The sequence below is a fragment of the Somniosus microcephalus genome, chromosome 10 (genome assembly GCF_052327205.1).
Source record: "Somniosus microcephalus isolate GS21.2 chromosome 10, FLI_Smic_1.0, whole genome shotgun sequence".
Taxonomy (NCBI): Eukaryota; Metazoa; Chordata; class Chondrichthyes; order Squaliformes; family Somniosidae; genus Somniosus; species Somniosus microcephalus.
The window spans coordinates 149,722,616-149,737,445 of record NC_140996.1 but is presented as its reverse complement, the minus strand read 5'-3'; the positions used below and the strand labels follow the sequence as shown (position 1 = coordinate 149,737,445).

General features: G+C 47.9%; 1 protein-coding gene across 1 annotated transcript in view; it reads right to left on the bottom strand.

Annotated features, from left to right (window-relative positions):
- The window catches only part of LOC147111756 (interleukin-18 receptor accessory protein-like), an 89,072-nt gene that overhangs the window by 63,112 nt on the left and 11,130 nt on the right, over positions 1 to 14,830 (bottom strand). The window contains exon 3 of the mRNA XM_085998959.1: positions 13,485 to 13,740. Coding sequence (XP_085855085.1) covers positions 13,485 to 13,740 — 256 coding nt within the window. The remainder of the gene's footprint in view (positions 1 to 13,484; positions 13,741 to 14,830) is intronic.

Here is a 14,830-nt window from a genome sequence, read left to right as displayed (position 1 = left end):
GAGGAGCAGGAGTGTTTCCTTCAGGCCCAACAAGCTTACCCTATAACACCCCGAACACCCACATTCCTGCAATCCATCGGACCCCTACCCCTCTCCACAACGTATCCTCGCCCCTAACTCCACGACGTATTGCCTCACCCTAAATCCACGACGTATTGCCTCACCCTAACTCCACGACATATTGCCTCACCCTAACTCCATGACGTATCCGCTCACCCTAATACCACGACGTATTGCCTCACCCTAACGCCACGACGTATCCGCTCACCCTAACTCCATGACGTATCCTCGTCCCTAACTCCACGACGTATTGCCTCACCCTAACTCCACGACGTATCCACTCACACTAACTTCACGACATATCCTCATCCTAACTCCTCGAAGTATCCTCACCCCCAACTCCAAGACGTATCCGCGCACCCTAACTCCACAACGTATACTCACCCTAACTCCACGATGTATCCGCTCACCCTAACTCCGCAACGTATCCTTGCCCCTAACTCCGCAACGTATCCTTGCCCCTAACTCCACATCGTATCCTCACCCTAACTCCATGACGTATCCGCTCACCCTAACTCCACGACGTATCCGCTCACCCTAACTCCATGACGTATCCTCGCCCCTAACTCCACGACGTATCCACTCACCCCAACTCCACAACGTATCCTCGCCCCTAACTCCACAACGTATCCGCTCACCCTAACTCCACAACGTATACTCACCCTAACTCCATGACGTATCCGCTCGCCCTAACTCCACGACGTATCCGCTCACCCTAACTCCACAACGTATCCTCACCCTAACACTACGACGTATCCGCTCACCCTAACTCCACGGCGTATCCGCTCACCCTAACTCCACATCGTATCCTTACCCTAACTCCACAACGTATCCGCTCACACTAACTCCACAACGTATCATCACCCTAACACCACGACGTATCCGCTCACCCTAACTCCACGACGTATCCGCTCACCCTAACTCCACGACGTATCCACTCACCCTAACTCCACGACGTAACCTCACCCCTACCTCCACAACGTATCTTCACCCTAACTCCACGATGTAACCTCACCACTAACTCCACGATGTATCCTCACCCTAACTCCATGATGTATCCTCACCCTAACTCCACGACATATCCACTCACCCTAACTCCACATCGTATCCTCACCCTAACTCCATGACATATCCACTCACCCTAACTCCACATCATATCCTCACCCTAACTCCATGACGTATCCTCACCCTAACTCCACAACGTATCCTCACCCTAACTCCGCGATGTATCCACTCACCCCTAATTTCACAATGTATCCTCGCCCCTAACTCCACATCGGATCCTCACCCTAACTCCACATCATATCCGCTCACCCTAACTCCACAACGTATCCTCACCCTAACTCCACAACGTATCCTCACCCTAACTCCAAAACGTATCCTCACACTAACTCCACAACGTATCCTCACCCTAACTCCACAACGTATCCTCACCCTAACTCCACAACATATCCTCACCCTAACTCCACATCATATCCGCTCACCCTAACTCCACAACGTATCCTCACCCTAACTCCACAACGTATCCTCACCCTAACTCCAAAACGTATCCTCACACTAACTCCACAACGTATCCTCACCCTAACTCCACAACATATCCTCACCCTAACTCCACAACGTACCCTCACCCTAACTCCACATTGTATCCTCGCCACTAACTCCACAAAGTAACCTCACCCTAACTCCACGACGTATCCTCACCCTAACTCCACATCGTATCCTTGCCCCTAACTCCACATCGTATCCTCACCCTAACTCCATAACGGATCCGCTCAAACTAACTCCACATCGTATCCTCACCCTAACTCCACATTGTATCCGCTCACCCTAACTCCATGACTTATCCTCACCCTAACTCCACGACGTATCCTCACCCTAACTCCACGACGTATCCTCGCCTCTAAATCCACAACGTATCCTCTCACCCTAACTCCACAACGTGTCTGCTCACCCTAACTCCACGACGTATCCTAATCCTAACTCCACAACGTATCCTCACCCTAACTCCACGACGTGTCTGCTCAAAATAACTCCACGACGTGTCCGCTCACCCTAACTCCACATTGTATCCTCACCCTAACTCCACAACGTATCCACACACTAACACCACATCGTATCCACACCCTTAACTCCACGACGTATCCTCACCCTAACTCCACATCGACTCCTCGCCCTTAACTCCACGACGTAAGCGCTCACCCTAACTCCATGACGTATCCACTCACCCTAACTCCACGACGTATCTTCACCCCTAACTCCACATCGTATCCTCACCCTAACTCCACAACGTATCCTCACCCTAACTCCACGACGTAACCTCACCCTAACTCCAAAACGTATCCGTGCCCCTAGCTCCACGACATATTCGCTCACCCTAGCTCCACATCGTATCATTGCCCCTAACTCCACAACGTATCCTTGCCCCTAGCTCCACGACGTATCTGCTCACTCTAAATCCGCAACGTATACTCACCCCTAACTTCACGACATATCCGCTCACCCTAAATCCACAACGTATCCTCACCCTAACTCCACAATGTATCCTCGCCCCTAGCTCCACGACGTATCCGCTCACCCTAAATCCGCAACGTATCCTCACCCCTAACTCCACGACATATCCACTCACCCTAATTCCACAACGTATCCGCTCACCCTAACTCCACATCATATCCTCACCCTAACTCCACAACGTATCCTCGCCCCTAACTCCACAACATATCCACTCACCCTAACTCCACATCCTAACATTGCCCCTAACTCCACCACGTATCCTCACCCTAACTCCACATTGTATCCTCACCCTAACTCCACAACATATCCTCACCCTAACTCCACGATGTAACCTCACCCCTAACTCCACAACGTATCTTCACCCTAACTCCACGACATATCCTCGCCCCCTAACTCCACAACATATTCGCTCACCCTAACTCCACATTGTATCATCGCCCCTAACTCCACATCGTATCCTCACCCTAGCTCCACAACGTGCCCTCACCCTAACTCTACGACGTAACCTCACCACTAACTCCACAACGTATCCGCGCCCCTAACTCCACAACGTATCCACTCACCCTAACTGCACAATGTATCCTCGCCCCTAACCCCACGACGTATCCTCACCCTAATTCCACATCGTATCTGCTCACCCTAACACCACATCGTATCCGCTCACCCTAACTCCACAACGTATCCTCGCCCCTAACTCCACGACGTATCCTCACCCTAACTCCACGACATATCCGCTCACCCTAAATCCACAACATATCCTCGCCCCTAACTCCACGACGTATCCGCTCACCCTAAATCCACAACGTATCCTCGCCCCTAGCTCCACAACGTATCCACTCACCCTAAATCCACAACGTATGCTCGCCCCTAAATCCACGACGTATCTGCTCACCCTAACTCCACGACGTATCTGCTCACCCTAAATGCACAACGTATCCTCGCCCCTAACTCCACGACATATCCGCTCACCCTAAATCCACAACGTATCCTCGCCCCTAAATCCACGACGTATCTGCTCACCCTAACTCCACGACGTATCTGCTCACCCTAAATGCACAACGTATCCTCGCCCCTAACTCCACGACATATCCGCTCACCCTAAATCCACAACGTATCCTCACCCCTAACTCCACAACATATCCGCTCACCCTAACTCCACATCGTATCCTCACCCTAACTCCACAACGTATCCTCGCCCCTAACTCCACGACGTATCCGCTCACCCTAACTCCACAACGTATCCGCTCACCTTAACTCCACATTGTATCCTCACCCTAACTCCACGATGTGTCCGCTCACAATAACTCCACGACCTGTCCGCTCACCCTAACTCCACATTGTATCCTCACCCTAACTCCACAACGTATCCACACACTAACTCCACATCGTATCCACGCCCTTAACTCCACGATGTATCCTCACCCTAACTCCACATCGACTCCTCGCCCTTAACTCCACGACGTATCCGCTCACCCTAACTCCATGACGTATCACTCACCCTAACTCCACGACGTATCTTCACCCCTAACTCCACATCGTATCCTCACCCTAACTCCACAACGTATCCTCACCCTAACTCCACGACGTAACCTCACCCTAACTCCACAACGTATCCTCGCCCCTAGCTCCACGACATATTCGCTCACCCTAACTCCACATCGTATCAATGCCCCTAACTCCACATCGTATCCTCACCCTAACTTCACAACATATCCTCACCCTAACTCCACAACGTATCCTCGCCCCTAGCTCCACGACGTATCTGCTCACCCTAAATCCGAAACGTATCCTCACCCCTAACTCCACGACATATCCGCTCACCCTAAATCCACAACGTATCCGCTCACCCGAACTCCACATCGTATCCTCACCCTAACTCCACAACGTATCCTCGCCCCTAACTCCACAACATATCCACTCACCCTAACTCCACATCCTAACATTGCCCCTAATTCCACCACGTATCCTCACCCTAACTCCACATCGTATCCTCACCCTAACTCCACAACATATCCTCACCCTAACTCCACGATGTAACCTCACCCCTAACTCCACAACGTATCTTCACCCTAACTCCACGACATATCCTCGCCCCTAACTCCACAACATATTCGCTCACCCTAACTCCACATTGTATCATCGCCCCTAACTCCACATCGTATCCTCACCCTAGCTCCACAACGAGCCCTCACCCTAACTCTATGACATAACCTCACCACTAACTCCACAACGTATCCTCGCCCCTAACTCCACAACGTATCCGCTCACCCTAACTCCACAATGTATCCTCGCCCCTAACCCCACGACGTATCCTCACCCTAATTCCACATCGTATCTGCTCACCCTAACACCGCATCGTATCCGCTCACCCTAACTCCACAACGTATCCTCGCCCCTAACTCCGCGACGTATCCTCACCCTAACTCCACGACATATCCGCTCACCCTAAATCCACAACGTATCCTCGCCCCTAACTCCACGACGTATCCGCTCACCCTAAATCCACAACGTATCCTCGGCCCTAGCTCCACAACGTATCCGCTCACCCTAAATCCACAACGTATCCTCGCCCCTAACTCCACGACGTATCCGTTCACCCTAAATCCACAACGTATCCTCGTCCCTAACTCCACGACATATCCGCTCACCCTAAATCCACAACGTATCCTCGCCCTAACTCCACAACGTATCCTCGCCCCTAACTCCACGACGTATCCGCTCACCCTAACTCCACAACGTATCCGCTCACCTTAACTCCACATCGTATCCTTACCCTAACTCCACGATGTGTCCGCTCACAATAACTCCACGACCTGTCCGCTCACCCTAACTCCACATTGTATCCTCACCCTAACTCCACAACGTATCCACACACTAACTCCACATCGTATCCACGCCCTTAACTCCACGACGTATCCTCACCCTAACTCCACATCGACTCCTCGCCCTTAACTCCACGACGTATCCGCTCACCCTAACTCCACGACGTATCCTCACCCTAACTCCACGACATATCCGCTCACCCTAAATCCACAACGTATCCTCGCCCCTAACTCCACGACGTATCCGCTCACCCTAAATCCACAACGTATCCTCGGCCCTAGCTCCACAACGTATCCGCTCACCCTAAATCCACAACGTATACTCGCCCCTAACTCCACGACGTATCCGTTCACCCTAAATCCACAACGTATCCTCGTCCCTAACTCCACGACATATCCGCTCACCCTAAATCCACAACGTATCCTCGCCCCTAACTCCACAACATATCCGCTCACCCTAACTCCACATTGTATCCTCACCCTAACTCCACAACGTATCCTCGCCCCTAACTCCACGACGTATCCGCTCACCCTAACTCCACAACGTATCCGCTCACCTTAACTCCACATCGTATCCTCACCCTAACTCCACGATGTGTCCGCTCACAATAACTCCACGACCTGTCCGCTCACCCTAACTCCACATTGTATCCTCACCCTAACTCCACAACGTATCCACACACTAACTCCACATCGTATCCACGCCCTTAACTCCACGACGTATCCTCACCCTAACTCCACATCGACTCCTCGCCCTTAACTCCACGACGTATCCGCTCACCCTAACTCCATGACGTATCACTCACCCTAACTCCACGACGTATCTTCACCCCTAACTCCACATCGTATCCTCACCCTAACTCCACAACGTATCCTCACCCTAACTCCACGACGTAACCTCACCCTAACTCCACAACGTATCCTCGCCCCTAGCTCCACGACATATTCGTTCACCCTAACTCCACATCGTATCATTGCCCCTAACTCCACATCGTATCCTCACCCTAATTTCACAACGTATCCTCACCCTAACTCCACAACGTATCCTCGCCCCTAGCTCCACGACGTATCTGCTCACCCTAAATCCGAAACGTATCCTCACCCCTAACTTCACGACATATCCGCTCACCCTAAATCCACAACGTATCCGCTCACCCTAACTCCACATCATATCCTCACACTAACTCCACAACATATCCTCGCCCCTAACCCCACAACATATCCACTCACCCTAACTCCACATCCTAACATTGCCCCTAACTCCACCACGTATCCTCACCCTAACTCCACGACGTATCCTCACCCTAACTCCGCGACATATCCTCGCCTCTAAATCTACAACGTACCCTCACCCTAACTCCACAATGTATCCTCGCCCCTAGCTCCACGACGTATCCGCTCACCCTAAATCCGCAACGTATCCTCACCCCTAACTCCACGACACATCCGCTCACCCTAACTCCACATCGTATCCTCACCCTAACACCACAACGTATCCTCGTCCCTAACTCCACAACATATCCACTCACCCTAACTCCACATCCTAACATTGCCCCTAACTCCACCACATATCCTCACCCTAACTCCACATCGTATCCTCACCCTAACTCCACAACATATCCTCACCCTAACTCCACGATGTAACCTCACCCCTAACTCCACAACGTATCTTCACCCTAACTCCACGACATATCCTCGCCCCTAACTCCACAACATATTCGCTCACCCTAACTCCACATTGTATCCTCACCCTAACTCCACAACGTACCCTCACCCTAACTCTACAATGTAACCTCACCCCTAACTCCACAACGTACCCTCACCCTAACTCCACAACGTATCCTCGCCCCTAACTCCACAACGTATCCGCTCACCCTAACTCCACAATGTATCCTCGCCCCTAACCCCACGACGTATCCTCACCCTAATTCCACATCGTATCTGCTCACCCTAACACCACATCGTATCCGCTCACCCTAACTCCACAACGTATCCTCGCCCCTAACTCCACGACGTACCCTCACCCTAACTCCACGACATATCCGCTCACCCTAAATCCACAACGTCTCCTCGCCCCTAACTCCACAACGTATCCGCTCACCCTAAATCCACAATGTATCCTCGCCCCTAACTCCACGACGTATCCGTTCACCCTAAATCCACAACGTATCCTCGTCCCTAACTCCACGACATATCCGCTCACCCTAAATCCACAACGTATCCTCGCCCCTAACTCCACGACGTATCTGCTCACCCTAAATCCACAACGTATCCTCGCCCCTAACTCCACGACATATCCGCTCACCCTAACTCCACATCGTATCCTCACCCTAAATCCACAACGTATCCTCGCCCCTAACTCCACGGCGTATCTGCTCACCCGAACTCCACAACGTATCTGCTCACCCTAAATCCACAACGTATCCTCGCCCCTAACTCCACAACATATCCGCTCACCCTAACTCCACATCGTATCCTCACCCTAACTCCACAACGTATCCTCACCCCTAACTCCACGACGTATCCGCTCACCCTAACTCCACAACGTATCCGCTCACCCTAACTCCACATCGTATCCTCACCCTAACTCCACAACGTATCCTCGCCCCTAGCTCCACGACATATTCGCTCACCCTAACTCCACATCGTATCATTGCCCCTAACTCCACATCGTATCCTCACCCTAACTTCACAACGTATCCTCACCCTAACTCCACAACGTATCCTCGCCCCTAGCTCCACGACGTATCTGCTCACCCTAAATCCGAAACGTATCCTCACCCCTAACTTCACGACATATCCGCTCACCCTAAATCCACAACGTATCCGCTCACCCTAACTCCACATCATATCCTCACACTAACTCCACAACATATCCTCGCCCCTAACCCCACAACATATCCACTCACCCTAACTCCACATCCTAACATTGCCCCTAACTCCACCACGTATCCTCACCCTAACTCCACGACGTATCCTCACCCTAACTCCGCGACATATCCTCGCCTCTAAATCTACAACGTACCCTCACCCTAACTCCACAATGTATCCTCGCCCCTAGCTCCACGACGTATCTGCTCACCCTAAATCCGCAACGTATCCTCACCCCTAACTCCACGACACATCCGCTCACCCTAACTCCACATCGTATCCTCACCCTAACACCACAACGTATCCTCGTCCCTAACTCCACAACATATCCACTCACCCTAACTCCACATCCTAACATTGCCCCTAACTCCACCACATATCCTCACCCTAACTCCACATCGTATCCTCACCCTAACTCCACAACATATCCTCACCCTAACTCCACGATGTAACCTCACCCCTAACTCCACAACGTATCTTCACCCTAACTCCACGACATATCCTCGCCCCTAACTCCACAACATATTCGCTCACCCTAACTCCACATTGTATCCTCACCCTAACTCCACAACGTACCCTCACCCTAACTCTACGACGTAACCTCACCCCTAACTCCACAACGTACCCTCACCCTAACTCCACAATGTATCCTCGCCCCTAACTCCACAACATATCCGCTCACCCTAACTCCACAATGTATCCTCGCCCCTAACCCCACGACGTATCCTCACCCTAATTCCACATCGTATCTGCTCACCCTAACACCACATCGTATCCGCTCACCCTAACTCCACAACGTATCCTCGCCCCTAACTCCACGACGTATCCTCACCCTAACTCCACGACATATCCGCTCACCCTAAATCCACAACGTCTCCTCGCCCCTAACTCCACAACGTATCCGCTCACCCTAAATCCACAATGTATCCTCGCCCCTAACTCCACGACGTATCCGTTCACCCTAAATCCACAACGTATCCTCGTCCCTAACTCCACGACATATCCGCTCACCCTAAATCCACAACGTATCCTCGCCCCTAACTCCACGACGTATCTGCTCACCCTAAATCCACAACGTATCCTCGCCCCTAACTCCACGACATATCCGCTCACCCTAACTCCACATCGTATCCTCACCCTAAATCCACAACGTATCCTCGCCCCTAACTCCACGGCGTATCTGCTCACCCGAACTCCACAACGTATCTGCTCACCCTAAATCCACAACGTATCCTCGCCCCTAACTCCACAACATATCCGCTCACCCTAACTCCACATCGTATCCTCACCCTAACTCCACAACGTATCCTCACCCCTAACTCCACGACGTATCCGCTCACCCTAACTCCACAACGTATCCGCTCACCCTAACTCCACATCGTATCCTCACCCTAACTCCACAACGTATCCTCGCCCCTAACTTCACAATGTATCTGCTCACCCTAACTCCACATTGTATCCTCGCCCCTAACTCCACAATATGTCCGTGCCCCTAACTCCACAATATCAGAGGCTGGGTATTCTGTGGCAAATGTCTCACCTCCTGACTCTCCAAAGCCTTTCCACCATCTACAAGGCACAAGTCAGGAGTGTGATGGAATACTCTCCACTTGCCTGGATGAGTGCAGCTCCAACAACACTCAAGAAGCTCAACACCATCCAGGACAAAGCAGCCCGCTTGATTGGCACCCCATCCACCACCTTAAACATTCACACCCTCCACCACCGGCGTACCGTGGCTGCAGTGTATACCATCTACAAGATGCACTGCAGCTGTGAAGGAATAGCCATGATTCAGAGAAATACACGATACCACGAACAGATTTCTGATATTATTAATAAAAGACATATTGGGTTTAAAAGACACAAGTCTCAGCAGACAAGGCTGTGAACAGAAATACAGGCTTCTGAGATAAGATCAGTTGATAACAAAGTTGTAAACAGGCTTTGAAATGGGAAAGTGATATTGACCAAGAAACTAAGACCCTATTGAAAAGCAAAGGCTTGCTTCCAAAGAGTCTAGGGTTTGCAACGAACACAATGAGAATGCCCAGTTTTAAGTGTTAAGAGCTAACACATAAAACAGAAATACAAATATTAAAAGAGGCATGTGCCTTTGAAAACATGACATCAAGTAAAAGAAACATCTGCTTTTCAAATAGTTTTATGTTAAACTTGGAAAACAGGAACCATAAGATTAAATATGCAACCAATTGAGATAGCTAGAAATGCATGAACCACCCTGGTCAAAGTGTCCTTAATTTATAGACATAGTAAATATGATACCAACAAGAACACTTTGAAGATGTGACTTCAATAGATACACCAAGCAATTGCATTGTGTTTGTATTGAACTTGGAGCAGTAAGGAGAGTCAAAATGTCTGCTAAGGACCAGTAAAACCAATATTAAGAATTGAATGGAAAGCATTTGTAAGAATGACATCAAACAAAAACCATTGCTGTCATTGTTTTTATGATAGTTTTTGGAACACCTAAAGGTAGAAAAATTATTATGCATGCAATAGTTGAATTGACAGTAAGAATAGAAAGCATTCGAAAGAGGTATCAATAAAGACAATTAGTTAACATCAGTAGAGAACATCAAAGAAGAAAACACTGCCAAAAGGGTATAAAAATAGGATTTTTTTCAAACAGAAACTCAGAATTCGCTGAACGGGCCAAGCGTTTCTCAACTTTACAGTCACCATCTGTAAGTCTTTAACTATGAGTCTCGGGAAGTCAGATTGATTTTGGTGGATGTTCTGGATTTAGAAATAAGTAAGAAATAAGAAATGTAACGAAGTAAAGATTTGAGAATAAGGATCTCTGAGAAATAAGAAATGTAAGCTAATTGTACTTTGAATTGTTAATGTTGCGACTGATTTAACAGATGTTAACTGAATGTTGGCTCTTAAATAAAACGATATATTTTTAGGATTGTCTCAAAGAGTAATTCTGTATAGACTCGCGAACCCACAAATTCTGTACACTCTTTTGTAAGGAGTTGCAGAATTCTGGGGGGTATTCCAGACCCTCATAATATCCGGAAGGTTACAGTCTAGTTCAACTTATTAAAAGTACTATCTGGAGGACGGTAACATCTTCAGTCATTCCTTTCCTTTAGGGAGAGATAGTCTGAACCTTTAGACCCATTTAAGCGTCTTATGGAATTCGGCTATCTCTAACTTAAGTTGAAGGTGAACGTCTGGAGAATACGCCTGATCTGGGGTAGCCCAAAAGGGCTAGGACTGTAATTATGCCTTCACAGCAACTCGCCAGGTCGTCTTCGGCAACACCTCCCAAACACGCGACCTTTTCCACCTAGAAGGACAAGGGCAGCAGGCGCATGGGAACACCACCACCTCCAAGTTCCCCTCCAAGTCACACACCATCCTGACTTGGAAATATATTGCCGATCCTTCATCGTCGCTGGGTCAAAATCCTGGAACTCCCTCCCTAACAGCACTATGGGGGTACCTTCACCACACGGACTACAGCGGTTTAAGAAGGCTGCTCACCACCACCTTCTCAAGGGCAATTAGGGATGGGCAATAAATGCTGGCCTTGCCAGCGACACCCATATCCCATAAACAATTTTTTTTAATGTATCCGCTCACCCTAACTCCACAATGTAACTGCGCCCCTAACTCCATGATGTCTCCCCGCCCCCGCCTTTCTCCCTGTCCCCTAACCCAGCTGTCTGTTGGGTGGGAAACCTGGCAAAAAGAATTCAAACACATCCTGGAGTTTAAACTCCAGGGTGTTTGGGGAAGCCCGCACTTCCGGGTTTCAGGACTATAAGTCCTCCCCCACCCACTCCGAGATTGGGTCTTGGTAAAAATAAGGCGTTATGATTCTACCTCTACCCTTATTCACATTATAAAAGATTCACATTATAGAAAATTCCTTCTCCTCCATTTCCAATACCTTCACTCCAGCCATCCTAGGCTCAATTTTTTGCATTCCTCTAGCCTCTCCTTTCATCCCAAACTCCCATTAGCTCTCTACTGAGTAATGGTTGACTTTTCTCTCTCCATTCATATGCCCATCCCTCTGGGGAATGTTTTGCCGATACTTAGTGATTCCTGCCGACTGCAATCAGGAACACACCTGTCATATTATCAGTGCTCCCGGGAAGAGTTCAGGAGTTAACAGAACTATTACAAGGTTTGCCATTCCATCCCTGAAGTAGGAGCAGCATCAGGTTGGAGCTGGGACAGTGCGGAAAGTTGGAGTGAGGATTGCAGTCAGAAGGGGTGGAGCGGGGAAGCAGTAAACACAAGCAGACAATGACTCAGAATGCTGACTTCTGTGTGAAGTGTAGAATGTTGACATGTTTGCCAGCACCAAGCTAGGCCAACAGAAGTTTTACAATTTACAAAATTGCAGGTTGAAGAGAATTTCCTCATGGTTGTGGTAAATTAAGCTCGTGGTTGTGGTAAATTAAGCCTTTCTTTTCTCTTACAGGAAATTCAGCTCCTGCTGTCTGTTCACGCCCCACATGCACATAAAATTTGTGGGTGAAGTTGGCCCAAATGCACAGGAATTTCACCAAAAATTCCACCACCCCCACCTACAGTGCGAATAGATATAGTGAGCCAGCAATTCCCAGAATGGTACCGCAGCTTAGGAGGTTAAATTATGAGGACAGGTTGTATAAACTTGGCTTGTATTGCCTTGAACACAGAAAATTGAGGGGTGATCTAATTCAGATGTTTAAAATGATAAAATGATTCTATAGGGTAGATACAAATAAACTATGTTCGCTGGTGGGAGAATCCAGAACAAACTTAAAATTAAAGTTAGGCCATTCAGGAGTGAAATCAGGAAGTACTTTTTCATACAAAAAGTAGTGGAAACCTGGAACTTGCTCCCGCTAAAAGCTGTGGATGCTGGGTCAATGGATATGGATAAATGGCGGGTAAATGGAGTTGAGGTACAGATCAGCCATGATCTCATTAAATGGCGGAACAGGCTCGAGAGGCAGAATGGCCTACTCCTATTCCTGTTGCTATGTCCCTGTGATTGAATATCTTACGTGACCATATTCACATAAAATCAGCAAAGTTCACTAATTGTATTTAATTCCCCTGACATATATTTAATCCCCACTTGGTATTGTATAAATTATAATAGTTTTGAAATGCTTAGATTTATAACCAACTATAATAAATCCATTGGTGAGTTGGATATCAGAACTTTAAGAATATTTCCCATACCTGAGAAAACAGAGGTAAGTGCCAGAATCAGCAGTGCTGATCGATGAAAATGAGAAGTTTTTTCCTTTCTGATTAATAACTTCATTCCAGCCACTAATTTGTTGAGAATGTTCTTCCTTGTCTTGTCTGTACCATAATAATTCATTCGCATAGTATATGGAATTATTATCAGTGAGATTATCTGGCTCACATGCCAATTCAAAAGGATCGCCCACAAATGCATAGTAGTACCGCTGCAGTGCTTTTGCAAAACAATCTACATGGAAAATAATGTTGAAGATTTCCTGTTCAGATACATTTAAAACAGCCATTGCATGTAATTGCGCAGAACGATTAACATTTAATAAGCACTCTCAATGACACATGCTAGCTTTTTGGAAATGTTACTGAAACCCTTTGGCAATTTCGACAGAGTCACTCCAATTATTTTACATACATTGTATCAAAGAGTCACTCCAACCGATTGTATATATTACACCAAAGTAACTCCCCCAGCTTTATAAATCATATGAAAGAGGGGCACTGTCACCACTGACTGTTGACTTTTTCGTTTCCATACAAGAAAAAGCAACTTTTATTTTGTTCAGACCTTGCATCGAAATGTCAATGCTCATCTGTGCTGCTTAAATAAAACATGGAAAATGCACCTTTTGTTGCTGCCAATGAAGTGCGGCGGTGGGGGTAGAATTTCCATGGTGCTCCAGCGATAATTTCTAGTTATAGGAAAAGGCTATTGGTCCAAGAAACCCATTATTTTTCTATCCAATGCCATAAGGGCTAAACTTTACACATTGGGGGTAATATTTCAACTTCGGTGGTGGTGCAAAACGGACATTGACGTCAATGGAAAGGAAAATCAGACGGGTGTATAACGGCCAGCTGGTCCACCACCGCCTGTTTTGCTGCACTGTCAAAGTTGAATTTTACACCAAGTGAGTTTGTGTGGTTTTTAGATGAGCAACTTTGTGCATAACAATTTAATGAATGGAAATAATAGAAACGTCCAATCACGATGCACCCAGGTCAATGATTCTTTATTTTAAACAGCTAATGAACCATTTAAATCAGTAGAAATGATTAAAAAAAAGGTTTGAGTCCAGCTGTGGATCGTGTGATATTTCTGCATAATGATTCAGTGGCCAATTCATTAATTCCGTTTCACTGACTGGGCCCTGTGGTTCCTTCTCAGCTACATTCTGGAGAAAAAAATGACCTCTTGTCCAAACATACTCTAGAAACAACAAACAAAGCAATCCATTACACAGCATGTGAACTGGTTGCTGACTATTCTGACTATCTGGAGGATGTCTGCACAAAGTTGCACAACTTAGCACCAGTATATTATT